This window comes from Pristiophorus japonicus, chromosome 6 (assembly GCF_044704955.1).
Source record: "Pristiophorus japonicus isolate sPriJap1 chromosome 6, sPriJap1.hap1, whole genome shotgun sequence".
NCBI lineage: Eukaryota > Metazoa > Chordata > Chondrichthyes > Pristiophoridae > Pristiophorus > Pristiophorus japonicus.
Window position 1 is genome coordinate 65,319,129 of NC_091982.1, and position 27,862 is coordinate 65,346,990.

General features: G+C 46.1%; 1 protein-coding gene across 1 annotated transcript in view; it reads left to right on the forward strand.

The window, feature by feature from the left end:
• LOC139266116 (sterile alpha motif domain-containing protein 15-like) overlaps positions 1-27,862 on the forward strand; it is a 283,681-nt gene that overhangs the window by 85,431 nt on the left and 170,388 nt on the right. The window contains exon 13 of the mRNA XM_070883964.1: positions 24,345-24,407. Coding sequence (XP_070740065.1) covers positions 24,345-24,407 — 63 coding nt within the window. The remainder of the gene's footprint in view (positions 1-24,344; positions 24,408-27,862) is intronic.

Here is a 27,862-nt window from a genome sequence, read left to right on the forward strand (position 1 = left end):
TTGAGCCGGGGGGGATTGTGTCAAGCTTCAATTTTCTTTCCAGTGAGGACCAGTTCCCCGTGTTCCCAGGGCCCAAATTCCAGCTTAATGGGGAAGGTGATGCGGTATCTGTAGCCTACTCTACCCCCCTGAATTTCTGCACAGTGGGGCGTTGGGTTTGTTGCATTCCTCGGAGTGAATTATCTGAATAGTTCAGAGGGGGGAATGGGGCGGGGCTTCTCAGTCCCAACTTGGTGCTTAGGGTGGAGAGTGGTGGGAACTCTGGGACATATTTTGGGAAGAGATTTACGGGGCTGGAAGGAGATGGAATTTCTGTCTCTGCCGGGAAATGCAGCTTTCAGTGTATCGGGAATGGTTAGTGGGAACGGGATGTCTGTGAGCTCCTGTTTCAGGAAGTTAATAAAATGTTGTTCTTCAGGCAGCAGAAAGAGCATGAGGCAAACCAGTCCCACCCTCCCTTTCCCTTAACGACTATCTGTCCCATCTTTACAGGGACTGTGGTTCCCGTATTGGACTGTTCAGCAACCTAAGGACTCAATTTAAGAGTGGAAGCAAGTCTTCCTCGGTTCCGAGGCACAACCTATGATGATAATGACGATGTTCTTCTGCTCATATTGGAGTTACCTGAACGAACGGATTGAAAAAATAGATCATGCTCAAAGACTCAATGGGGGAGAAATTCATAGTTTGCGATTCCCGTTGGAGTGCCCGGGAGGCGCTAATGGGGTGCAAACGATTTCTCACCCATGGTGTGGTGGCGGTGAGGGAGGGTAGGGAGTGTCTACCAGCTCCCGTGAAATTGCACGGAATTTGTGCAGCTCCTTGGGCTGCTGCACCAATGATGATGACGTCATTGTCCTGCGCAGCGACCCGTTTTCACCCGAACATCACAACATCAAAACAATTTCAGCACAACATCTTCACGACATCATCGAAAATAAATGAAAGATAAATCAGCTACTGAAAATAGAGCAGTCCTGCCATGCCGACTGCAGAAAACACCGGCTAGCTCTTCGGCATGACTGTAGGGGTGAGGGATTTTTTTTTTTACAGTTGTTCCTAAATGGTGTGTGGTGATAATGGAACATGATTCAATCTTAATGCAAAATATCTTTGATTGAAAAGTTTTCAATGCACTTCCACGACAACAGTAACAAGAACAGCAACAAAGAAAGGCTGCACCCATCTCTCACCCACATCTCGGGGAATGTGCACTTCCTCATAGGGGCAGTGATGGTGGTAAGGCGGGACCTGGGGGCCCGGCTTGGATCTCAACAGAGGCTGGTGTGGGGATTGCAGTGGGAGTGGCATTTGATTGTCAGGCCTATGTGCCCTTATTGCAGCAGCTAACTCCCTCATGGCCTCTGCCATCGTTTGCACTCCCTCTGACATGCCCGCCCTCAGTTCCCGTCACAGTGCTGATATTTCTCCCGACAGTGTCACGACCTCATCCCGCATCCCAATGACAGTGGCCACAAGTGATCGGGTAAGGGCACTGGTGTCCTCACCCAATGACATAACCTGATTAACATCTGATGTAGGCTGCATCTCAGAAGAGACTGTTCGGCTTCTCCTTCCCCCTCACCGTGGGTCTGCATTGCGGCACTCCTCCAGTGCGAGGCACAGGCTGGGACAGTGGGGCCCTGTGTGTTCCAACCTGCATTCCACCACCGCCACTGGGACCCGCAACCTCGGAAGGTGGGAAACCAAGGAATGTCGTGGCAGAGCTCATGGAGGTGTCTGGCAAAGTGATGCCCTGTACCATGGACTGGTCCATATCATGATCAGCATTCTCCCATGAACACAGATCCATGGACCCCTCCTCCCCCCACCCACCTTGGTCTGGAGCGGACGCATCTGGATCTTCTTGTTGATCTTCAGAGTGTTCAGGATTATCTTATTCTTCTGCAAAAAACAACAGACCAGTCAAATGGTTAGCAGGAAAGGAGGGGCAGGATGGGTGGAATGAGTAATCTCACGCATAGCAAGCCAGTCAGCAGGTTGATTTGAAGGGCGACGATGCATTTTCATGATTGACCCTCACCCTCGCGAGTGCAGTGCTGATTCTTTTTCTGCAGGTGCGACTCAGCAAAGCAGCGACCCTCTGTTCCAGGGATGATAGTTGGTGCAGATTTGGTGGCCCTCCTCCTGTTCTAGTTCTCTCCCTTTTGTTGTCGGCCAATTTCTTCTGCAAAGTTGAAAATATAATTTTTGCCACATGGTGATCACACTAACAATTGCAATTCCATTTAAAACTCAAGATAATACTTACACTCACTACTTGACCAACGTCCTGCCATTTCTTTTTACACTGGCTTCCATTTCTTGCGGTATTCACCCCTGTGGAGAATTCTTCTGCAACTAGTTTCCAGCATCTCCTCATTTCTTTGGGTGGAACTTTTGCGGGACCACTCTTACTGATATCCAGCTCCTGCCATCTGTCCTCAATGACAGTGACTAGTTTCTCCACTTCCTCATGCAAGAAGTTCTTTGTTCTTGTTGCATGCTCTTGCGTAATTGGTGTATCGGATTCACACTCAGGTAATGTTGAAATAACACAGTTCTCACCTTGCATGCACCTATGCAGCACTCCTTTCCACTCCCTCAGTCACCCAAAAATCAATATTAACACCTTACTTTCCAATACGGCCCACTGCCAATGTTGCTGATGCACTGAGGACGCTCGCCCTTTAAATGGCTGATTGCCAAGGTTCCTGGCCCATTGCGCATGCGCACATGCTTCAACATGCATTGCGAATGCGCGCATGCACAAACGGTCATACGTCCCCATGATGGCTGCGCTGAGCAAGCATGACCCAAGCTCCGCCCCCCCCCCCACCCCCCACAGGTTTCACGCCGCCATGCTACAGGACCACAGGGATCCAGGAGCGACCAAATTATCCCGGTAAGTTTTTGGCGTGTTTTCTCCACCACGAAGTCGGCGCATCACGTCTAACTGCGCCGCTCTAAGCGGTTGGCGCCCATAGTACGCATCCCGGTATTGTCATGATGAAAGCTATCGCCAGGTCCCATATTTGGTGGCCTGGCATTGACTCGGACTTAGAGTCATGCATGCATCAGTGCAGCGCTTGCATGCAGTTAAACAATGCCCTAAAGCTCCGCTCAGTCTGTGTTCATGGCTATCCAAACTGTGGTCTCGAATCCACATCGACTTTGTGGGCCACTTCCTCGGTAAAATGTTTTTTTGTGGTGGCAGATGCATACTCCAAATGGACAGAATGTGTGATCATGTCATACCGCATTTCCACCGCCACCATTGAGAACATGAGAACCATGTTTGCCACACATGGCCTGCCAGACATCATTGTCAGCGACAACGGACCCTGTTTCACGAGCCTGGAGTTTCAAGAGTTCATGAAACGCAACGGCATAAAACACGTGAGGTCAGCCCCATTCAAACCCACATCCAATGGTCAAACAGAGCGGGCAGTTCAAACCATCAAGCACAGCCTGAAACGCGTAACTCACGGTTCCTTGCAGACATGTCTGTCACGCATACTGCTCAGTTACAGGACAAGGCCACACACGCTCACTGGGGTTCCGCCTGCCGAACTATTGATGAAGAGAGGCCTCAAAACCTTACTCTCTCTAGTCCATCCTGACCTTAACGATCATGTCGAAATCCGATGTCAACGCCAGCAGTGGTATCACGACCGCGCCGCAGTGTCACGCGACATATCTGTAAATGACCCAGTGTATGTACTTAACCATGGTCAAGGGCCCAAGTGGCTCCGAGACAATTTTACAGATAAGGAGGGTAACCAGGTGTATATGGTTAAGCTCAAGAATGGGCAGATGTGCAGGAAACACATTGATCAAATCAAGCAAAGACACACTTGACGAACCGGAACAGTTGGAAGAAGACACCGCGAGCTTAGACGACCAACCAACTCACATCCAGCCATCCGAAGAACCCAATGTGGTCAACACCCAGCCCCAAGTCGTGAGAGACTCAGAAAGCACTGGGATTGTACTGAGATGGTCAACCAGGGAGCGAAGGGCTCCGGAACGTCTGAACTTGTAATATGGACTTGTGCCAAGAACTGGGAGGGAATAATGTAATGTATGTTTATAAGGTCTGCCCACCACCAGGAGACACTATCGTCGTAGGTCCTCAGGTCATAGGTACACTCGTGCTGGGCCCGGTATATAACCTGAACTTCACCTTTGTATCTTCACTTCTGGAAGCCATTAAAGACTGACCAGGTTACACCTAGTCACTGGCTCACAATACGGAGTTCATTGTATCTTTTCATACACCACAATGGTGGTTTCTTGCTTATCGATTGACATGTTGTACACTGACGATGTACTTATCATTATATCTTTATCTAGACCTGGCCACCATAAGTAACTGCGTGCAAAACTCTTGGTCAAGCACATTCCCAGGTGCTGGTCATGAAGATCTCCTAATAATTTGGACTTGAATTTATTTGGAATAACCACTCTTGCACCCCACATGATACAATCTTTGTCGACTGATAATTCATTCCTATGAATGAAGAATGGATGAATATCTTTCTCTGTTATCTGGTTTGGCCAGGCATTTGCATTATAATCATACGCCTTTGACATAACTAGGTCACGTTTGGTTGCTCTACCAATCTCTTCAGCGATGACTGGCAGTTCATCAATGTATAAAAAATAGAACACTTCTTACCTATTTGGTGTAACTTGTGATGGGGAAGGCAATCTAGACATAGCATCAGAATTACTTTCATCAGCTGATCATCTGTATTCAATATCATATGTATATGCTGACAAAATCAAAGCCTATCTCTGCATTCGGGCTGCAGCTAATGTTGGAACTGCGGACTTTGGATGGAGGATTGCTGTCAGGGGCTTATGGTCTGTAACAATGGTAAACTTATGACCATACAAGTATTTGTGAAACTTCTTGACACCAAAAATGAATGTCAAAGCTTCCCTTTCGATTTACGCATAATTACACTCACTGGCATTGAGAGTGCGTGAAGTAAAAGCAATTGATCTCTCCTCCCCACTATGTAGTACGTGACAGATAACTGCCCTAGCTCGTTGCTGTTAAGTCCTGACTCTAATTTACTGACTTACACGAGACACATGCTGAAGTCAAGGTCACTCAGGACCTGCACCTTTAATTCCCAGCTCGCCAGTGCTGCACTTGCCTGAGACCTCCCTTTATATACCTCAGTGGGACAGGTATGGAGTGTCTTCTGCAAGTGCACGCCTTGTGTAAGGTATGTTTATTGTTACAGGTCATATCCAGTTACAGTCATGTATAGCATGGTAAGATACAGTTATATACAGTAATATGAGATACATGACATCACCTTCCCCCAAGGTCTTATTGCCTTTATAGATTCAATCTCTCAGGTGGTCTGCGCTCTCGCGTGGTGCGTCTTAGTTGTGGTTCAGTTGTTTGCCTTAGTGCCTGTTTTACGTTCGGTGTGATTGCTGGTATCTCGCCTGGGCTGTCTGTTGAGACTGCCCTTTCCTCAGGTTGTTCCGCCTGTCTGTCCACCAGGTGTGGTGTGAGTTCCACATTGTAGTCTGCCTCTGGTTCTTCAGTGTTATAAGTGAATCTACTTTTTACTTGGTCTACATGCCTCCGGCAGGTTTGGCCATTGTCCATTTGTACAACCAGTAACCCATTTCCCTCTTTGTCTGTTACTGTCCCTGCAAGCCATTTGGGACCCCGGCCATAGTTTAGCACAAACACTTTGTCCCCTATCTCATTCCACCTCCCCCTCGAATTTCGGTCATGGTACTCAGTTAGCTTTTGACGCTTAGCCTCAACAATTTCATGCATGTCTGGGAGGATTAACGAGAGCCTGGTCTTTAAGGTTCGTTTCAATAGTTGCGCGGAGGGAACCCCAGTCAACGAACACGGACGAGATCTGTATGCCAGCAGCAGTCGCGACAGGTGGCCCTGCAGTGTGGGACCTTGGATTCTGAACATGCCTTGTTTAATGATCTGCAGTGCTCGCTCCACCTAGTCATTGGAGGCCGGCTTGAAAGGTGCTGTCTTAACGTGATTTATATCGTGGTCAACTATAAAATCGTGAAATTCTGTGCTGGTGAAGCACGGACCATTATCACTGACCAATATGTCAGGAATGCCGTGCGTTGCAAACATGGTTCTAAGGCTCTCCACAGTGGTGGAAGTGGTGCTCGAGTTTAAAATGGTGCATTCGATCCATTTTGAAAATGCATCAATGACTACGTGGAATATTTTGCCCATGAATCAGCCCGCTTAGTCTACATGCATCCGCGATCACGGTTTAGTGGGCCAGGGCCAGGGGCTTAGGGGGGCCTCCCTGGGGGCATTACTGAGTTGGGCACAAATGGTGCACCGACGGACGCAGAGCTCCAAGTCCGCGTCAATGCCAGGCCACCAGACATGAGATCTGGCTATGGCCTTCATAAGGACGATCTCCGGATGCTCGCGATGGAGCTCCCGGACAAACGCCTCCCTGCCTTGTAAGGGCATAACCACACAGCTGCCCCACATCAGGCAGTCTGAGAGTTCATGCATGCATCTATGGAAGGGTTTGAGCTCCTCGGGGCAGGCTTCGCGAGCCTCTGCCCAGTCACCGGTTAAAACGCAACTTTTAATTAGAGATAACGTGGGGTCGCTGGTCGTCCAGTCTCTGATTTGGCGAGCCGTCATGGACGAACCTGTGAATTCAAAGGCATTGATTGCCATGACCATCTCACAGTCCTGTTCGTCGGACCCTTCTGTGGTCGCCAGGGGTAGCCTGCTAAGCACGTCGGCACAGTTGTCTATGCCTTATCGTGTAGTCGTAAGCCGCCAGCATGAGTGCCCACCGCTGAATGCGCGCCGAGGTGTTGGCGTTGATTGCCTTGCACTCGGATAGCAGGGACGTGAGGGGTTTGTAGTCGGTTTCTAATGCAAACTTGGCCCCAAAAAGGTATTGGTGCATCTTTTTGACACCGTACACACACGCGAGCGCCTCTTTCTCAACCATACCGTGCCCGCGAAAGTGACCTGGAGGCATAAGCAACGGGCTGCAATTTACCCGCATCATTGACATGCTGTAAAACGCACCCGACCCCATACGCTGATGCATCACACATAAGGACTAACTTTTTATCTGGGTCAAAAAAGTCGAAAACACTCTTGGAACATAGAAGGTTGCGTGCCTTATTGAAGGCGCGTTCTTGGGCGTCCCCCCAAAACCAATCGCACCCCTTTCTGAGCAGCACATGGAGAGGCTTCAGCAGTGTGCTCAAGTTCTGCATAAAGTTCCCAAAGTAATTGAGTAGCCCGAGAAAGGCGCGCAGTTCTGAGACATTCCGGGGCCTGGGTGCCAGGCGAATTGTTTCAGTTTTGGATTCGATTGGGCTGATTCCATCAGCGGCAATCCTTCTGCCCAAAAATTCAAACTCGGGCGCGAGAAACAGACACTTGGATTTCTTAACTCTTAGGCCTATCCGATCCAATCGACTTCGTACTTCCTCAAGATTGCGGAGATGAGAGTCGGTGTCCCTGCCCGTGATGAGTCTGTCATCTTGAAACATAACCGTCCCCGGGATGGACTTGAGCAGACTCTCCATGTTGCGCTGGAATATAGCAGCTGCCGACCTGATGCCGAATGGGCATCGATTGTACACAAAAAGGCCTCGATGTGTGTTGATGGTGGTGAGTAGCTTAGACTCTTCGGTCAGTTCTTGCATCATATACGCAGATGTGAGGTCAAGTTTCAAGAAAAGTTTTCCTCCAGCCAACGTGGCAAATAGGTCCTCCGCTCTGGGCAGCGGGTATTGGTCCTGTAGGGAGACTCTGTTTATGGTAGACTTGTAATCCCCACAGATTCGCACGGATCCATCAGGCTTCATGACAGGGACGATGGGGCTTGCCCAGTCGCTGAATTCCACGGGAGAAATTATGCCTTCCCGCAGAAGCCGGTCCAGTTCGTTTTCAAGTCTGGCATTCTGTGTGATGTAGATTCTAACTTTAGCCCCTTTGAAGGTGCCCACACCGGGCTGAAAGAGATGTTCAAAATGGCTTAGAACGGTTGAGCAGGAGGTTCGTTCCTCTGACGACATGGCATGAACATCATCCCATTTCCAATTAAGTTCTACAAGCCAGCTTCTCCCCAACAGGGCTGGGAGATCCCCGGGGACAATCCACAGGGAAAGTCGGTTCACCATCCCTTTGTGTGTGACTGAGAGCATGGCGCTGCCAAGGACTGGGATGATTTCTTTGTATAGGTCCTTAGTTTGGTGTCGATCTTTGTGAGTTTTGGTCTGTTGCTTTTGTGCGGCCACAGCTGTTCAAATTGTTGAACCTCATGAGGGATTGACTGGCCCCCGTGTCCAGTTCCATGTTGACGGGTAACCCGTTGAGTAGAACCCTCATCATAATTGGAGGCGTCTTGGTGTAAGAACAGTGGACATTGATCATGTTAACCCGCTGTACCACGGTGTCCCGTGCACTGTTCCAACCGTCTTCTGGTTCGCTTTCCGACCCTTCCGATTTGTATACCAGCCGAGCTGCTGTTTTTCTGCACATGCGAGCCAGATGCCCTGTGTAGTTGCAGTTTCTACAAATGGCATGCTGAAATCAACACACCCTGGTTGAGTGCCTTCCCCCACATCTCCAACACAGACCGTTTCCATTGTTTCCAAAGGATGAGCTCCGACTGGCTGATTTCCCTTGAGCTTCTCTCAATCTGTTCTTGATTGCTCACATTGTGGGTTGATTGTGTAATCGGCCGTACATGTGGCCCTTGATTTTGATGGCTTCTGGCGCCACTGTCTGCTGTTGAAGGCCTGCTCTCCTGCCTTTGTCTGTGTGTGGGGGTAGTGTTTTGTTTCACAATGTGAACCCCTTGTTCCGATGCCTCGTTGGTTGTCGTACCCGAAGTATAGATCAGCCTCGTTTCTTCTTCTCCTGCCAAGAACGTCTGTGCAACCAGTGCTGCTGCCTCTAGAGTCAAGTTCTTAGTCTCTATAAGCTTTTGGAATATGCCTGCGTGGCCTATTCCTTCAATGAAAAAGTCTCTCAGCATTTCTCTCCTCAGTTCATCGGAGAACTCACATAAACCAGCCAACCTCCGAAGTTCCGCCACGAAGTCGGGTATGCTCTGGCCCACACAGCGTCTGTAGTTGTAGAACCTGTGTCTGGCCATGTGTAGCTGCTCGCTGGTTTCAGGTGGTCTCTCACCAGTGTGCTGAACTCCTCAAACGACTTGCTTGCTGGTTTCTCGGGTGCCAGCAGGTCTTTCATTAAAGCGTATGTTTTCGAGCCACAGCTGGTCAAGAGATGGCCTCTTCTCTTGTCTGCCGTATCGTCGCCCAGCCAGTCTTTGGTCACAAAGCTTTGCTGGAGCCTTTTTCTAAAGTCATTCCAATTGTCTCCAGCATTGTATTTCTCATCTGAGCTGTTGGTAGCCATTCTGTGGATTCTGTGATCCCGTAACACGTCACCACTCTTAAGTCCTAACTCTAATGTACTGACTGACACGAGACACATGCTGAAGTCAAGGTCACTCAGGACCTGCACCTTTAATTCCCAGCTCGCCAGTGCTGCACTTGCCTGAGACCTCCCTTTATATACCTCAGTGGGACAGGTATGGAGTGTCTCCTGCAAGTGCACCCCTGGTGGTAAGGTATGCTCATTGTTACAGGTCATATCCAGTTACAGTCATGTATAGCATGGTAAGGTACAGTTATATACAGTAGTGTGAGATACATGACCGTTACGGAGAGGTGTCACATGCTAGCTTGATCTCCTTAAATACGTCATAGTGAGCTAACATGGTGCTCTCTACCAATTGGCTTTTACGCTCCTTGAATGCTGTGTCGCATTCGCCTAACCACTTCCAATGGAACTGTTTTTTCAATAGTTCATTCAGTGGATGTAATACTGCAGCCAAATTTGGTAGGAATTTCCAAAAATGTTCGAAGTTCAGTGACATTCTTGGGAGTGGGTGCATTTCTGATTGCATCCAGCTTTCCCTTGGTTGGATGCAAACCATCTTTGTCTACTCTGTACCCTAAGTACTCCCTGAATTTTGAAATAACTCACACTTGCGAGCGGACACTCATACTCTGTGCTTCTCTAGCCATTTAGAAACATAGAAACATACAAAATAGGTGCAGTAGTAGGCTATTCGGCCCGGCGAGCCTGCACCACCATTCAATACGATCAAAGCTGATCATTCACCTCAGTACCTCTTTCCTGCATACCCCTTGATCCCTTTAGCCATAAGGGCCATATTTAACTCCCTCTTGAGTATATCCAATGAACTGGCATCAATAATTCTCTGCGGTAGAGAATTCCACAGGTTAACAACTATCTGAGTGAAGAAGTTTCTCCTCATCTCAGTCCTAAATGGTTTACTACTTATCCTTAGACTGTGTCCCCTGGTTCTGGAATTCCCCAACATCGGGAACATTCTTTCTGCATCTAACCTGTCAAGTCCCGTCAGAACTTTATGTGTTTCTATGAGATCCCCTCTCACCCTTCTAAACTCCAGAGAATACAGGCCCAGTCGATTCAGTCTCTCCTCATATGTCAGTCCTGCCATCCCAGGAATCAGTCTGGTGAACCTTCGCTGCACTCCCTCAATAGCAAGAACGTCCTTCCTCAGATTAGGAGAGCAAAATGAACAGAATATTCCAGGTGTGGCCTCACCAAGGCCCTGTACAACTGCAGTAAGACTTCCCTGCTCCTATACTCAAATCCCCTAGCTATGAAGGCCAACATACCATTTGCCTTCTTCACCGCCTGCTGTACCTGCATGCCAACTTTCAATGACTGATGTACCATGACACCCAGGTCTCATTGCACCTCCCCTTTTCCTAATCTGCCACCATTCAGATAATATTCTGCCTTTGTGTTTTTGCCACCAAAGTGGATAACCTCACATTTATCTACATTATATTGCATCTGCCATGCATTTGCCCATTCACCTAACTAGCCCAAGTCACCCTGCAGCCTCTTAACATCCTCCTCACAGCTCACACCACCACCCAGCTTAGTGTCATCTGCAAGCTTGGAGATATTACACTCAATTCCTTCATCTAAATCATTGATGTGTATTGTAAGTAGCTGGGGTCCCAGCACTGAGCCCTGCGGCACTTCACTAGTCACTGCCTGCCATTCTGAAATGGACCCATTTAACCCAACTCTCTGCTTCTTGTCTGCCAACCAGTTCTCCATCCACATCAGTACATTACCCCCAATACCATGTGCTTTAATTTTGCACACCAATCTCTTGTGTGGGACCTTGTCAAAAGCCTTTTGAAAGTCCAAATACACCACACCCACTGGTTCCACCTTCAAAAAATTCTCGAAGATTTGTCAAGCATGATTTCCCTTTCATAAATCCATGCTGACTTGGACCGATCCTGTCACTGCTTTCCAAATGCGCTGCTATTTCATCTTTAATAATTTATTCCAACATTTTCCCCAGTACTGATGTCAGGCTAACCGGTCTATAATTACCCATTTTCTCTCCCCCTCCTTTTTTTAAAAGTGGTGTTACATTAGCTACCCTCCAGTCCATAGGAACTGATCCAGAGTCGATAGACTGTTGGAAAATGATCGCCAATGCATCCACTATTTCTAGAGCCGCTTCCTTAAGTACTCTGGATGCAGACTATCAGGCCCTGTGGATTTATCGGCCTTCAATCCTATCAATATCTCCAACACAATTTCCCGCCGAATAAGGATTTCCTTCAGTTCCTCCTTCACACTAGACCCTCGGTCTCCTAGTATTTCCGGAAGGTTATTTGTGTCTTCCTTCATGAAGACAGAACCAAAGTATTTGTTCAACTGCTCTACCATTTCTTTGTTCCCCATTATCAATTCACCTGAATCTGACTGTAAGGGACCTACGTTTGTCTTCACTAATCTTTTTCTCTTCACATATCTATAGAAGTTTTTGGAGTTTGTTTATATGTTCCCTGCAAGCTTACTCTCACACTCTATATTCCCCCTCCGAATTAAACCCTTTGTCGTCCTCTGCTGAATTCTCAATTTCTCCCAGTCCTCAGATTTGCTGCTTTTTCTAGTCAATTTATATGCCTCTTCCTTGGATTTAACACTATCCTTAATTTCCCTTGTTAGCCGCGGTTGAGCCACCTTCCCCGTTTTATTTTTACGCCAGACAGGGATGTACAATTGTTGAAGTTCATCCATGTGATCTTTAAATGTTTGCCATTGCCTATCCACCGTCAACCCATCAAGTATCATTCGCCCGTCTATTCTAGCCAATTCACGTCTCATACCATCGAAGTTACCTTTCCTTAAGTTCATAACCTGAGTCTCTGAATTAACTGTGTCACTCTCCATCTTAATAAAGAATTCTACCATATTATGGTCACTCTTCCCCAAGGCGCCACGTACAACAAGATTGCTAATTAGTCCTTTCTCATTACACATCACCAAGTGTAGGATGGCCAGCCCTCTAGTTGGTTCGTCAACATATTGGTCCAGAAAATCATCCCTTATGCACTCCAGGAAATCCTCCTCCACTGTATTGCTACCAGTTTGGTTAGCCCAATCTAAATGTAGGTTAAAGTTATCCATGATAACTGCTGTACCTTTATTGCACGCATCCCTAATTTCATGAGTTGGCGAGAGGTGGAGCGGGGAGATTGAGGCGGCCTACATAAGGCACAGTATCGAGCAGAGGCTCGGGAGTTCATGAGTCGGCGAGAGGCGGAGCGGGGAGATCGAGGCGGCCTACAAAAGGCCCAGTATCGAGGAGAGGCTCGGGAGTTCGTGAGTCGGCGAGAGGCGGAGCGGGAAGATCGAGGCGGCCTACAAAAAGCCCAGCGTCGATGAGAGGCTCGGGAGTTCATTGTCGGTCAGAGGCTAGCCAATGCAGCTGCAGCAGGGAGGCAAAAAAGAAGTAAAAAGAATTCGAAAGGTGACGTCACAGCCAAGAGGGTAAGTGATTGGTTGGTGATTGATAAGTGTTTTTTCTTTTTCTTTTCTTTATCAGTAATTAACATTTAGCATTTTGTTGCCAAATTAAGTTAATCTAAGGATTAAGTCATGGCAGGACAGCTCGGACACGTGTTATGCTCCTCCTGTACTATGTGGGAAGTCAGGCACGCTTCCGGTGTCCCTGACGACTATGTGTGCGGGAAGTGTATCCGCCTCCAGCTCCTGACGGACCGCATTGCAGAACTGGAGCTGCTGGTACATTCACTCTGGAGCATCCACGATGCTGAGAATGATGTGAATAGCACGTTGAGCGAGTTGGTCTTACCGCAGGTAAAGGGTACACAGCCAGATAGGGGACGGGTGACCAACAGGAAGAGCAGTGGAAGGAAGGTAGTGCAGGGGTTCCCTGCGATCATCCCCCTGCAAAACAGACACACCACTTTGGGTATTGTTGAGGGGGATGACTCATCAGGGGAGGGCAGCAGCAGCCAAGTTCATGGCACCGTGGGTGGCTCTGCTGCACAGGAGGGCAGGAAAAAGAGTGGGAGAGCTATCGTGATTGGGGATTTGATTGCAAGGGGAATAGATAGGCATTTCTGCGGCTGCAACCGAGACTCCAGGATGGTATGTTGCCTCCCTGGTGCAAGGGTCAAGGATGTCTCGGAGCGTGTGCAGGACATTCTGAAAAGGGAGAGTGAACACCCAGTTGTCGTGGTGCATATAGGTACCAACGATAGAGGTAAAAAACGGGATGATGTCCTACGAGACGAAATAAGGGAGCGAGGAACTAAATTAAAAAGTAGGACCTCAAAAGTAGTAATCTCAGGATTGCTACCAGTGCCACATGCTAGTCAGAGTAGGAATCGCAGGATAGCTCAGATGAATAGGTGGCTTGAGGAGTGGTGCAAGAGGGAGGGATTCAAATTCCTGGGACATTGGAACCGGTTCTGGGGGAGGTGAGACCAGTACAAACCGGACGGTCTGCACCTGGGCAGGACCGGAACCAATGTCCTAGGGGGAGTGTTTGCTTGTGCTGTTGGGGAGGAGTTAAACTAACGTGGCAGGGAGATGGGAACCTATGCAGAGGAACAGAGGGAAATAAAATAGAGGCAGAAAATGGATAGAAAGGAGAATAGTAAAAGTGGAGGGCAGAGAAACCCAAGGCAAAAAACAAAAAGGGCCACATTACAGCAAAATTCTAAAGGGGCAAAGTGTGTTAAAAAGACAAGCCTGAAGGTTCTGTGCCTCAATGCGAGAAGTATTCGGAATAAGGTGGACGAATTAACTGCGCAGATAGCAGTTAACGGATGTGATGTAATTGGCATCACGGAGACATGGCTCCAGGGTGACCAAGACTGGGAACTCAACATCCAGGGGAATTCAACATTTAGGAAGAATAGACAGAGAGGAAAGGGAGGCGGTGTGGCGCCGCTGGTTAAAGAGGAAATTAATGCAGTAGTAAGGAGGGACATTAGCCTGGATGATGTGGAATCGGTATGGGTGGAGCTGCGGAATACCAACGGGCAGAAAATGCAAGTGGGAGTTGTGTACAGACCACCAAACAGTAGTAGTGAGGTTGGGGACAGCATCAAACAAGAAATAAGGGATGTGTGCAATAAATGTACAGCAATTACCATGGGCGACTTTAATCTACATATTGATTGGGCTAACCAAACTGGTAGCATTGCGGTGGAGGAGGATTTCCTGGAGTGTATTAGGGATGGTTTTCAAGACCAATATGTTGAGGAACCAACTAGAGAGCTGGCCATCCTAGATTGGGTGATGTGTAATGAGAAGGGACTAATTAGCAATCTTGTTGTATGAGGCCCCTTGGGGAAGAGTGACCATAATATGGTCGAATTCTTTATTAAGATGGAGATTGACACAGTTAATTCGGAAACTAGGGTCCTGAACTCAAGGATAGGTAATTTCGACGGGTATGAGGGGTGGATTGGCTAGAATAGACTGGCAAAGGATACTTAAAGGGTTGACGGTGGATAAGCAATGGCAAACATTTAAAGATCACATGGATGTGCTTCAGCAATTGTACATCCCTGTCTGGAGTAAAAATAAAACAGCGAAGGTGGCTCAACCGTGGCTAACAAGGGAAATTGAGGATCATGTTAAAACCAAGGAAGAGGCATATAAATTGGCTAGAAAAAGCAACAAACCTGAGGACTGGGAGAAATTTAGAATTCAACAGAGGAGGACTAAGGGTTTACTTAGGGGGAAAATAGAGTACGAGAGGAAGCTTGTAGGGAACATAAAAACTGACTGCAAAAGCTTCTATAAATATGTGAAGAGAAAAAGATTAGTGAAGACAAACGTAGGTCCCTTGCAGTCGGATTCAGGTGAATTTATAATGGGGAACAAAGAAATGGCAGACCAATTGAACAAATACTTCGGTTCTGTTTTCACGAAGGAATACACAAATAACCTTCTGAATATACTCGGGGACAGTGGGTCTAGCGAGAAGGAGGAACTGAAGGATATCCTTATTAGGTGGGAAATTGTGTTCTGGAAATTGATAGGATTGAAGGCCAATAAATCTCCGGGGCCTGATAGTCTGCATCCCAGAGTACTTAAGGAAGTGGCCCTAGAAATAGTGGATGCATTGGTGATAATTTTCCAACAGTCTTATCGACTCTGGATCAGTTCCTATGGACTGGAGGATAGCTAATGTAACACCACTTTTTAAAAAAGGAGGGAGAGAGAAAACAGGTAATTATAGACCGGTTAGCCTGACATCAGTAGTGGGGAAAATGTTGGAATCAATTATTAAAGATAAAATAGAAGCGCACTTGGAAAGCAGTGACAGGATCGGACCAAGTCAGCATGGATTTATGAAAGGGAATTCATGCTTGCCGAATCTTCTGGAATTTGTTGAGGATGTAACTGGCAGAATGGACAAGGGAGAACCAGTGGATCTGGTGTATTTGGACTTTCAAAAGGCTTTTGACAAGGTCCCAGAGATTGGTGTGCAAAATTAAAGCACATGGTATTGGGGGTAATGTACTGACATGGATAGAGAACTGGTTGGCAGACAGTAAGCTGAGCGTCGGGGAAATGGATCTTTTTCAGAATGGCAGGCAGTGACTAGTGAAGTGCCGCAGGGATCAGTGCTGGGACCCCAGCTCTTTACAATATACATTAACGATTTAGATGAAGGAATTGAGTGTAATATTCTCAAGTTTGCAGATGATACTAAACTGGGTGGCGGTGTGAACTGTGAGGAGGATGTTAAGAGGCTGCAGGGTGACTTGGGGAGGTTAGGTGAGTGGGCAAATGCATGGCAGATGCAGTATAATGTGGATAAATGTGAGGTTATCCATTTTGGGGGCAAAAACACGAAGGCAGAATATTATCTGAATGGCGGCAGATTAGGAAAAGAGGAGGTGTAATGAGATCTGGGGGTCATGGTACATCAGTCATTGCAGGTACAGCAGGCGGTGAAGAAGGCAAATGGTATGTTGGCCTTCATAGCTAGGGGATTTGAGTATAGGAGCAGGGAGGTCTTACTGCAGTTGTACAAGGCCTTGGTGAGGCCTCATCTGGAATATTGTGTTCAGTTTTGGTCTCCTAATCTTCGGAAGGACGTTCTTGCTATTGAGGGAGTGCAGCGGAGGTTCACCAGACTGATTCCCGGGATGGCGGGACTGACAAAAGAGGAGAGACTGGATCAACTAGACCTTTATTCACTGGAATTTAGAAGGATGAGAGGGGATCTCATAGAAACGTATAAGATTCTGACGGGACTGGACAGGAAAAATGCGAGAAGAATTTTCCCGATGTTGGGGAACTCCAGAACCAGGGGACACAGTCTTAGGATAAGGGGTAGGCCATTTAGGACTGAGATGGGGAGAAACTTCTTCACTCAGAGAGTTGTTAACCTGTGGAATTCCCTGCCGCAGAGAGTTGTTGATGCCAGTTCATTGGATATATTCAAGAGAGAGTTAAATATGGTCCTTACGAATAAAGAGATCAAGGGGTATGGAGAGAAAGCAGGGAAGGGGTACTGAGGGAATGATCAGCCATGATCTTATTGAATGGCGGTGCAAGCTCGAAGGGCCGACTGGCCTATTCCTGCACCTATTTTCTGTGTTTCTGTGTTTCTTATTTGATGCTGTCCCCAACCTCACTGCTACTGTTTGGTGGTCTGTACACAACTCCCACTAGCGTTTTCTGCCCTTTGGTTTACCGCAGCTCCACTCATACAGATTCCACATCATCCATGCTAATGTCCTTCCTTACTATTGCGTTAATATTCTCTTTAACCAGCAACACTACCCCACCTCCTTTTCCTTTCTGTCTATACTTCCTGAATGTTGAGTACCCCTGGATGTTGAGTTCCTAGCCTTGGTCACCCTGGAGCCATGTCTCCGTGATGCGAATTATATCATATTCGTTAATTGCTGCCTGCGCAGTTAATTCATCCACCTTATTACGAATACTCCTCGCATTGAGGCACACTGCCTTCAGGCTTGTCTTTTTAACACACTTTTCCCCTTTAGAACTTTGCTCTAATGTGGCCTTTTTTGATTTTTGCCTTGGGTTTCTCTGCCCTCCACTTTTACTTTTCTTTTTTCTATCTTTTGCTTTGCCCCCATTCGACTTCATTTGAGGACTTCATTCAACATGTTATTCTGAATTTGCCTGTTTGGTGCTGAAATTTGTATGTCGTCTAAATAACATACTATCCCTTCAATACCTTGCAAAACCTGGTTCATCACCCCATGGAATATGGCAGAGGCAGAAGACACTCCAAATGGTAGCCTATTAAATTTATATCGGCCTAGATGAGTATTTATAGTCAAGCATGACTTGAACTCCTCATCTAGTTCAAGCTGTAAGTAGGCATTCGTAAGATCCAACTTGGAGAAAATCTGACCATCTGTCAACATTGTGAACAAATCTTCTACATTTGGCAATTATTGGGGAGATTACCTTCTAGAACCTGATTTACAGTTACTTTATAATCACCACACAACCTTACCTTCCCATCGGACTTAGATGCAACAACAATGGATGTAGCCCAATTACATAGATCTGTCTTAGAAATAATGTTCTCAGTCTCTTGTCCATTGAATTCTTGCTCAACTTTCTCCTTGGGTGCATATGATACGGGATCTGGCTTGCAGTAAACTGGTCTAGCGTCCTTCTGTACCCTGACACTCGCTGTGAAGCTTTGGATCGGACTGCTTGTTTTGCAGAACACCTTTGGATACTTCTTGATGACATCATCCTTTGATGCAAATCGCGTTTCGGCACGAAAAATCTCACTCCAATCCAGCTTCAGTGATCCCAACCAATTTCTTCCTCGTAAGGCAGGCTTGTCTCCTGCCATCATTAACAGAGACAGCTCTGAAATTGATCCTTGTATTTCACCAGTACGGTGATACGACCTACCACAGGAATGTTCTCTCCTGAGTAGCCTCACAGCTCTATTTTGGATTTCTCCAATGGGAAATCACGCAATTTGTCGAGGTATTGTGATTCCATTCTTACACTCATGGATGCACCAGTGTCGATTTCCATGGGTCTCTTGATTCCTGCAACATCTATATGGTTGTTGCTACTTTTTGAATCGCTGTTCGTTGCCCTCGTGCTCCTGATTATGTGTAGTTCTAAAACCTCCTCAGCCTAAATGGTAGCAATATGGTAGAGGAGGATTTCCTGGAGTATATTAAGGATGGTTTTCTAGACCAATATAGCGAGGAACCAACTAGAGGGCTGGCCATCCTAGACCGGGTGTTGTGTAACAAGAGAGGATTAATTAGCAATCATGTTGTGCAAGGCCCCTTGGGGAAGAGTGACCATAATATGGTAGAATTCTTCATTAAGATGTAGAGTGACACAGTTAATTCAGAGACTAGGGTCCTGAACTTAAAGAAAGGTAACTTCGATGGTATGAGACGTGAATTGGCTAGGTTTGATTGGCGAATGATACTTAAAGGGTTGATGGTGGATAGGCAATGGCAGACATTTAAAGATCACATGGATGAACTTCAACAATTGTACATCCCTGTCTGGCGTAAAAATAAAACGTGGAAGGTGGCTAAACCCGTGGCTAACAAGGGAAATTGAGGATCATGTTAAATCCGAGGAAGAGCCATATACATTGGCCAGAAAAAGCAGCAAACCTGAGGACTGGGAGAAATTTACAATTCAGCAGAGGATGACAAAGAGTTTAATTAGGAGGGGGAAAATAGAGTCTGAGAGTAAGCTTGTAGAAAGCATAAAAACTGACTGCAAAAGTTTCTATAAATATGTGAAGAGAAAAAGATTAGTGAAGACAAACGTAGGTCCCTTGCAGTCAGATTCAGGTGAATTTATAATGGAGAACAAGGAAATGGCAGACCAATTGAACAAATACTTCGGTTCTGTCTTCACCAAGGAAGACACAAATAACTTTCCGGAAATACTAATGGACCGAGGGTCTAGGGAGAAGGAGGAACTGAAGGAAATCCTTATTAGTCAGGAAATTGTGTTAGGAAATTGATGGGACTGAAGGCCGATAAATCCCCAGGACCTGATAGTCTGCATCCCAGAGTATTAAGGAAGTGTCCCTCGAAATAGTGGATGCATTGTTGGTCATTTTCCAACATTCTTTAGACTCTGGATCAGTTCCTATGGATTGGAGAGTAGCTAATGTAACACCACTTTTTAAAAAAGGAGGGAGAGAGTAAACAGGGAATTATAGACCGGTTAGCCTGACATCGGTACTGGGCAAAATGTTGGAATCAATTATTAAGGATGAAATAGTAGCGCATTTGGAAAGCAGTGACAGGATCGGACCAAGTCAGCATGGATTTATGAAAGGGAAATCATGCTTGAAAAATCTAGAATTTTTTGAGGATGTAACTAGTAGAGTGGACAAAGGAGAACCAGTGGATGTGGTGTATTTGGACTTTCAAAAGGCTTTTGACAAGGTCCCACACGAGAGATTTGTCTGCAAAATTAAGGCACATTGTATTGGGGGTAATGTACTTACGTGGATAGAGAACTGGTTGGCAGACAGGAAGCAAAGAGTGGGAATAAACAGGTCCTTTTCAGAATGGCAGGCAGTAACTAGTGGGTTACCGCAAGGTTCAGTGCTGGGTCCCCAGCTATTTGCAATATACATTAATGATTTAGATGAAGGAATTGAATGTAATATCTCCAAGTTTGCAGATAACACTAAGCTGGGTGGCAGTGTGAGCTGTGAGGAGGATGCTAAGAGGCTACAGGGTGACTTGGACAGGTTAGGTGAGTGGACAAATGCATGGCAGATGCAGTATAATGTAGATAAATGTGAGATTATCTACTTTGGTGGCAAAAACACGAAGGCAGAATATTATCTGAATGGTGACAGATTAGGAAAAGTGGAGGTGCAACGAGACCTGAGTGTCATGGTACATCAGTCATTGAAAGTTAGCATGCAGGTACAGCAGGCGATGAAGAATGCAAATGGCATGTTGGCCTTCATAGCGAGAGGATTTGAGTGTAGGAGCAGGGAGGTCTTACTGCAGCTGTACAGGGCCTTGGTAAGGCCTCACCTGGAATATTGTGTTCAGTTTTGGTCTCTTAATCTGAGGCAGGAAATTCTTGCTATTGAGGGAGTGCAGCGAAGGTTCAACAGACTGATTCCCGGGATGGCAGGAGTGACATATGAAGTAAGACTGGATCAACTAGACTTATATTCACTGGAATTTAGAAGAATGAGAGGGGCCCTCATAGAAACATGTAAAATTCTGACGGAATTGGACAGGTTCGATGCAGGAAGAATGTTCCCGATGTTGGGGAAGTCCAGAACCAGGGGTTACAGTCTAAGAATAAGGGATAGGCCATTTAGGACCGAGATGAGGAGAAACTTCTTCACTCAGAGAATTGTGAACCTGTGGAATTCTCTACCGCAGAAAGTTGTTGAGGCCAATTCGTTAGATATATTCAAAAGGGAGTTAGATGTGGCCCTTACGGCTAAAGGGATCAAGGGGTATGGAGTGAAAGCAGGAATGGGGTACTAAAGTTGTATGATCAGCCATGATCATATTGAATGGTTGTGCAGGCTCGAACAGCCTAATGTCCTACTCCTGCACCTAGTTTCTATGTTTCTATGTTGTTTTTCTTCCATGCTATGTACTCTCTGGGGATTTCTACATATAACTTTGAAAGTTTGTTTGCTCTTCAGTCGGCATGCCTTCACAAGATGCCAACTTTTCCTGCAGAAGAAACACTCTGCCCTCACAAATGGAGAACTTTGAGCAATGTTTTGTCCCAGGCACTGATAGCATGACTTCAATGCACTGTTACTATTGACAGTTGCTGAGACCTTGGGGCCTTACTGCCTTTTACTTTTAACCTACAGGCAATTCACCTCGGTTGTCTGACGACTGAAAATGGTGCGAAATTCTCGGGAATATCCATTGACATAGCTGTCTGACAATCTAAATGTAAAGTCAAATGACTTTCTTCTGATTCCATCATTTTTCATCCCACAAACAAAGCGGTCACGCAATGCTCGGTCCGGAATGTTTCCAAAATGACAGTGAATAGATAGCTTTCTTAATGCTGCAATGTTCTCACTGATATTCTTGTCGTTTAACCTGATCTCGTGTTCTGAAACGATAACTTTCAGCAATTTCCAGGGGCTCAGGACTATAGTGCTGTTCCAACTTGGATGGAATCTGCTTAAGTGATTTGTTCATTGGCTTGACAGGCACAAGCAAATTTCTCAGGGTTTCATAGACCTCGGGCCCTGCTTCAGTTAAGAAAATAGTCCGTTGTCTTTCCATCACCACCCAGTTATGGTTTTCATCATTGGGGGCTTCGATGATATTATTTGCAGTGAAAAATATTTCTAGCCACTCCACATATGCTCCGAAACGTTCACGGCCGCGTTGAAACTCCCCCAAGTGCCCTATTGTTCCCATAGGCGCGGCCATCTGGACTCTGGCAGTTCAGACAAGTGTGCTTGGAATTTACCTTAGATTTGTAGCTGTTAATCAAAACAGAGAAGCTATCAAAGTCTCTCTGTCGGTTGGCTGAATCATCCACCAACAAAAATTTCAGCTTTGTTATCCGATCATCCCATTCTCATCGCCAAATGTTATGTTTTCAGAATGACATCATAAACACACAAGCTGTGAGATGCCTGATAACTTCAGGAAGCTAGTCAGGTGACTCCCTCTTTATTGTTGTAAACAGCAATGGCTGCAGTGCCACAGTAGTCCACTGGGTGGAGCTATATATATTAGAACCCCAAAGCAGAAATTGGATGGCGCTGCGGGAGGCCGCCGCGGGCAATGTCAGCGCCAACGTCGCGGGATGCGAACCGGGCCGCACTCCACTCGCAGGGCAAAACTGAAAGGGGAGTTGCACACCGCCATTTTGTCCTCTCGGCCGACCTACCATTGTATTTTCAGTAGGGTCCGTGCTGCAATGGTGCAGCCCGGCACTTCGCTTCCCGCATCCCCGGGGGTTTAGTGGAGGCCCCTCACCCCACTGCAGAGCTTACAGCATTTGCTCCCCTTTAATGGAGAAAGATTTCAAAGTGCCACAGTATAGTGGGACCCCGGGGTACTTGTGCATGAAACACAAAAGGATGCTATGCAGCTACAGCAAATGATCAGAAAGGCCAATGGTATCTTGCAGTTTTGGTTTACATATTTACGAAAGGATATACTTGCTGTGGAGGCAGTTCAGAGAAGGTTCACTAGGTTGATTCCGGGGATGAGGGGGTTGACTTATGAGGAAAAGTTGAGTAGGTTGGGCCTCTACTCATTGGAATTCAGAAGAATGAGAGGTGATCTTATCGAAACGTATAAGATTATGAGGGGGCTTGACAAAGTGGATGCAGAGAGGATATTGCCACTGATGGGGGAGACTCGAACTAGAGGGCATGATCTTAGAATATGGGTCACCCATCTAAAACCGAGATGAGGAGAAATTTCTTCTCTCAGAGGATTGTAAATCTGTGGAACTTGCTGCCTCAGAGAGCTGTGGAAGCTGGGACATTGAATACATTTAAGATAGAAATAGATAGGGAGATAACGGGTTATGGAGAGCGGGCGGGGAAGTGGAGCTGAGTACATGATCAGACCAGCCATGATCTTATTGAATGGCGGGACAGGCTCGAGTGGCCATATGGCCTATTCCTATTCCTATTTTTTATGTTCTTCTGTAAAAGGTAACAGGACGACATGGCATGAGATCATTGCGTGATATCATTGCTTGGTACTGTCACAGAGACTGATACAACACATAACCGACAGATGTAATCATGATTATCATGATAATTATCATTCTTTACGTAAAGACATGCAGCGTGACTGCAGGCTTTGAGTACAACATTCCCGGTAAAAGTGAAAGACCTCACACCTGATGATAGTCACTCATGACTCTTACAAATCAAATTATATAAATACATAAGTATATGTAAATAAATGTAATAATTACTCTTGCGGATCCGACAAGGTCGTTCCATTACTTTAGGCATTGGTTGCCCTCAGGCACCTCGTTGGTCGCCGACGAGACCACTTCTGCTATCTCGGCCCATATCCTCTGGTATGCGTTTGGGGTGGGCTTCCCACGCCCTCCCTGTGTCAAATCACCCCAGCATGACTCGACCTCCTGCAGGAGGGAGACATTTGCCTCTTCCGAGAACCTCCTCGCTATTTTGATTCCTCCAATGTGTTCCTCTCCCAGCTCACTGCTCTCGCCAGCTTCAGTCCACAGCGTGCTGTGTCGCCTCCTCCTCTCCCTCCATTATAGGCACCAAATTCGGAAGGTAGCAGGCTGGTAACAGCTAATTTTATTTTCCCAATTTGCTATAAAGCTTGAAACTCTCCCTCCTTTCTCCCAAAGCAGTCACACCACACCCACACACGCCTTCAGTCCCCCTCAGCTCTCTTTCTCTCTGTCTCCTCTTATGCGCATGTCATGATGACGCTTGACCTCCTGAATCCCGGGAGTCGAGCATTGCCGTGCCATGGCTAAAGACAGCAACACTTTACGGCAGAAGACCAAAGAGATTTAATGCTAACGCCCATTTCAGATCGCTCGTGGTAACACCTAATTTTTAAAATGGAGACTAGGGGCTTTGAAAATGGGTGACAAGCTGGTGATCTGAAAACCCATTTTTACCGCCCACACCGGAAATAACACCTATTTTCGGGCAATCTGCACAAAAGTGTAAAATCTAGCCCTATGTACAGGCACTGAACCCTGTAAATGCCAAGCACGGGGCCACCTACAGATACAGCAGGTAAATGTTAACACAGTTAAAAGGAGTTTTCCCATCGACAGAGCCTGACTATGGGGGGTTTCAGTGCAATCTGAGATGGGAAGGTGCAACACACACAGCATTTGTCATTTATAATAGAACAGCAGGTGATTTTGTTAGATAGTTTTGTTAGATAGTTTTGTTTTGTCCATTCAGGAAAACACTCGCAAATACCTGAAGTGGAGGTGATTGCTGAGAATCCAGCAGATGAAGAACCAGGTAAATATCCAGTTCAACATCGTTGGGTTCGGGAATTAACCGTGAGTTGCGGATCTGCTGCGACTGAGCAATATTCCGGTGGAGCAGGGTGAGAAAGCAAAGGGGAAAATTGGACCCAAAAGAAGAGGGGGAGGGTAGAGAGGCAGGGAATGGGAGGAGGGCAGGAGAATTGGAGGAGGGGGGAAGGGGAGAGGTCTTGGGAATGGCGGTGGAAGGGGTGAATAGGAGCAAGGAAGGGGAATACTAGTTGAAGAAAGACGAATAGGGAAGGTTGGTGAAGGGGGAATGGGGAGGGAAGGGATTGGGTACAAGATAGCGGGCAGCAAACACTCAGGGAGGTGTGTTGAGCCGGAAAGGATGTGTCAAACCTGGATTTTCTTTCCAGTGAGGACCAGTTTCCTGTGTTCCCAGCGTCCAATTTCCAGCTTAATAGGGGAGGGGTGACAGGGTACCTACTCGACCCCCCAAATGTCTGCACAATAGGGCGTTGGGGTTGTTCCATTCCTAGGGGTGAATTATCTGAATAGTGGGAAGGGAGGAATGGGGCGGGCTTCTCAGGCCCGACTTGGTGCTTAGGGTGGAGCGTGGTGGGAACTCTGGGATATATTTTGGGAAGAGATTTACTTGGCTGCAAGGAGATGGAATTTCTGTCTCAGCTAGCAGAGTATCGGGAATGGTCTGTGGGAACTGGATGTCTGTGAGCTGCTGTTTAGGTCAGTTATAATTACGTTGTTCTTCAGCTCATATTGGAGTTACTTGAAAGAACGTATTGAAAAAATAGATCATTCTCAAAGACTCAATGGGGGAGAAATTTGCATCTTTTGCGATTCCCGTTGGAGCCCCCGAGAGACGCTATTGGGATGCAAACGATTTCTCACCCATGGTGTGGTGGGAGGGGAGGGGGGGCTACCGGCTCCTGTGAAATTGCATGTGATTTATGTAGCCCCTTGGGCCGCTGCGCCAATGATGATGGCGTCTTTGCCATGCGTAGCGACTCATTTTCACCCCTATTGTGTTTTCAGTATGACGTCACAAAAACACAGGCTGTAAAATGGCTGATAACTTCAGGAAGCCTAGTCAGGTGACTCCCTCTTTATTGTTGTAAATAGCAATGGCTACAGTGCCACAGAAGTCCACTGAGTGGGGCTATAATTATTACACTTCTCCCTCCTTAATGAAGCAGTAATTAGAACAAGTAATCATCAGTCATAACTTGCATGGTTATACATAACAAAAGATATGGACTTATTTTGCCATATTTACAAATCAAGCATAACAATTGGATTTCTGTTTCGAAGAGGATACCTTCGCTCCTGAACAGAACCTTCCAAACATGGTGTCGAACTTAGACTCATTCGAGGCTGATACTGAGGAAAGTTTTCCTCCAAGGGATGCCCTTGATTTCCATTTGAAGTCTCTACAATTTCAGATTGTTTGTCCACCTGACTCGGACTCAGACTTAAATTCTGACTTTCTTTTGGACTTGTTTCCAGTACATCTGATGTAGGATATGCTACTTGTATCAAAACTATCTGATGAGTCAGAAATAATCAAATCATTCCAACCTTCAACCCCTTCCACGTCTGTAGGTAAAATATGATCAATGTGAACAATCCTAACCTGTCCATGATCAAACATCTTGACCAAATATGTGCGAGGACCACATATCTTCACCACACTTTAATCATTTATGGTGATGGTTCTTCACTCTCACCTTCTGATTTAATTTCACACTTATCTCTTTTATTCTACCTCTATCATGATTCTCTTTCTGTCTTAATTTCTCTTCTACAGACTGTGCCAAGTTTGGTTTTAACAACGAGAATCTGGTTCGTGGCTGGTGTTCTACCAGTAGTTGTATGAGGAGTATTACATTACATAATGAGAAAATTAGCCAATTTGTGGTCCAATGACAACTGTCATTTCTTTGGATTCAGATCCAACATCTGTTTGATGAGGTCACGTTTTACAATTTGTACAGTGCGCTCTGCTACACCATTTGAAGCAGGGTGTTACGGTGGAACCTTGGTATGTTTCACACCATTTGTGCTCGTGAACTGTGCAAGTTCTTCTGAACGAAATTGTGGTCCATTATCAAAAACAATTTCTTCTGGGAGGCCAAATTAAGAAAATAATCTTCACAAAATGTCTAATGTTTTACTTGTTGTTATTTTCCGCATCGGAAACACCTCGACCCACTTCAAATGGCTATCAATTACAATGAACAATTGCTGTCCTTCTAGCTCAGCAAAATCAATATGTAACCTTTGGCACACCCTGGGAGGCCATTTCCATGGCTGTAATGGTACTGATGGTGGTTTCTTGTTTACCGCTTGACATGTCGTACACTGACTGACGATGTACTTTAAATCTTTATCTCAACCTGGATAACATAAATAACTGCGTGCAAAACTCTTGGTCAAACACATTCCCAGATGCTGGTCATGAAGAACTCCAAATAGTTTGGACCTGAATTTATTTGGTATAACCACTCTTGCATCCCACATGATACAATCTTTATCGACTGATAATTCATTCCTTCGAATGAAGAATGGATGAATATCTTTGTCTGTGACCTGGTTTGGCCATCCATTTGCAATATAATCATTACTGGGTCATGATTGGTTGCTCTACCATCACTTCAGTTGTGACTGGCAGTTCATCAATGTAAAAAAATAGAACACTTCTTACTTATTGGATGCAACTTGTGATGGGGAAGGAAATCTAGACATAGCATCAGCATTACTATGATTAGCTGATCGTCTGTATTCAATATCACATGTATATGCTGACAAAATCAAAGCCCATCTCTGCATTCAGGCTGCAGCTAATGTTGGAACCGGGGACTTTGGATGAGGATTGCTGTCAGGTCCATAACAATGGTAAACTTACGACCATACAAGTAATTGTGGAACTTCTTGACCCCAAAAATTAATGCCAAACCTTCCCTTTTGATTTTCGCATAATTACACTCACTGGCACTGAGAGTGCGTGAAGCAAAAGCAATTGGTCTCTCCTCCCCACTATGTAGTACATGAGAGATCACTGCCCCAACTCCATGTGGAGAGACGTCATTTGCTAGCTTGATCTCCTTAGATACGCCATAGTGAACTAACATGGTGCTCTCTACCAATTGGTTTTTAAAGTCTTTGAATGCTGTGTCGCATTCTTCTGACCACTTCCAATGAACCTGTTTTTTCAATAGTTTGTTCAGTGGATGTAATACTGTAGCCAAATTCGGTAGGAACTTCCCATAATGGTCCAAAAGACTCAAAAATGATCGCAGTTCAGTGACATTCTTGGGAGTGGGTGCATTTCTGATTGCATCCAGCTTTCACTTGGTTGGATGTAAACCATCTTTGTCTACTTTGTGCCCTAAATACTCCACTGAGTTTTAAAAGTACTCACACTTGTGAGCAGTCACTCGTACTCTGTGCTTTTCTAGCCATTTGAGT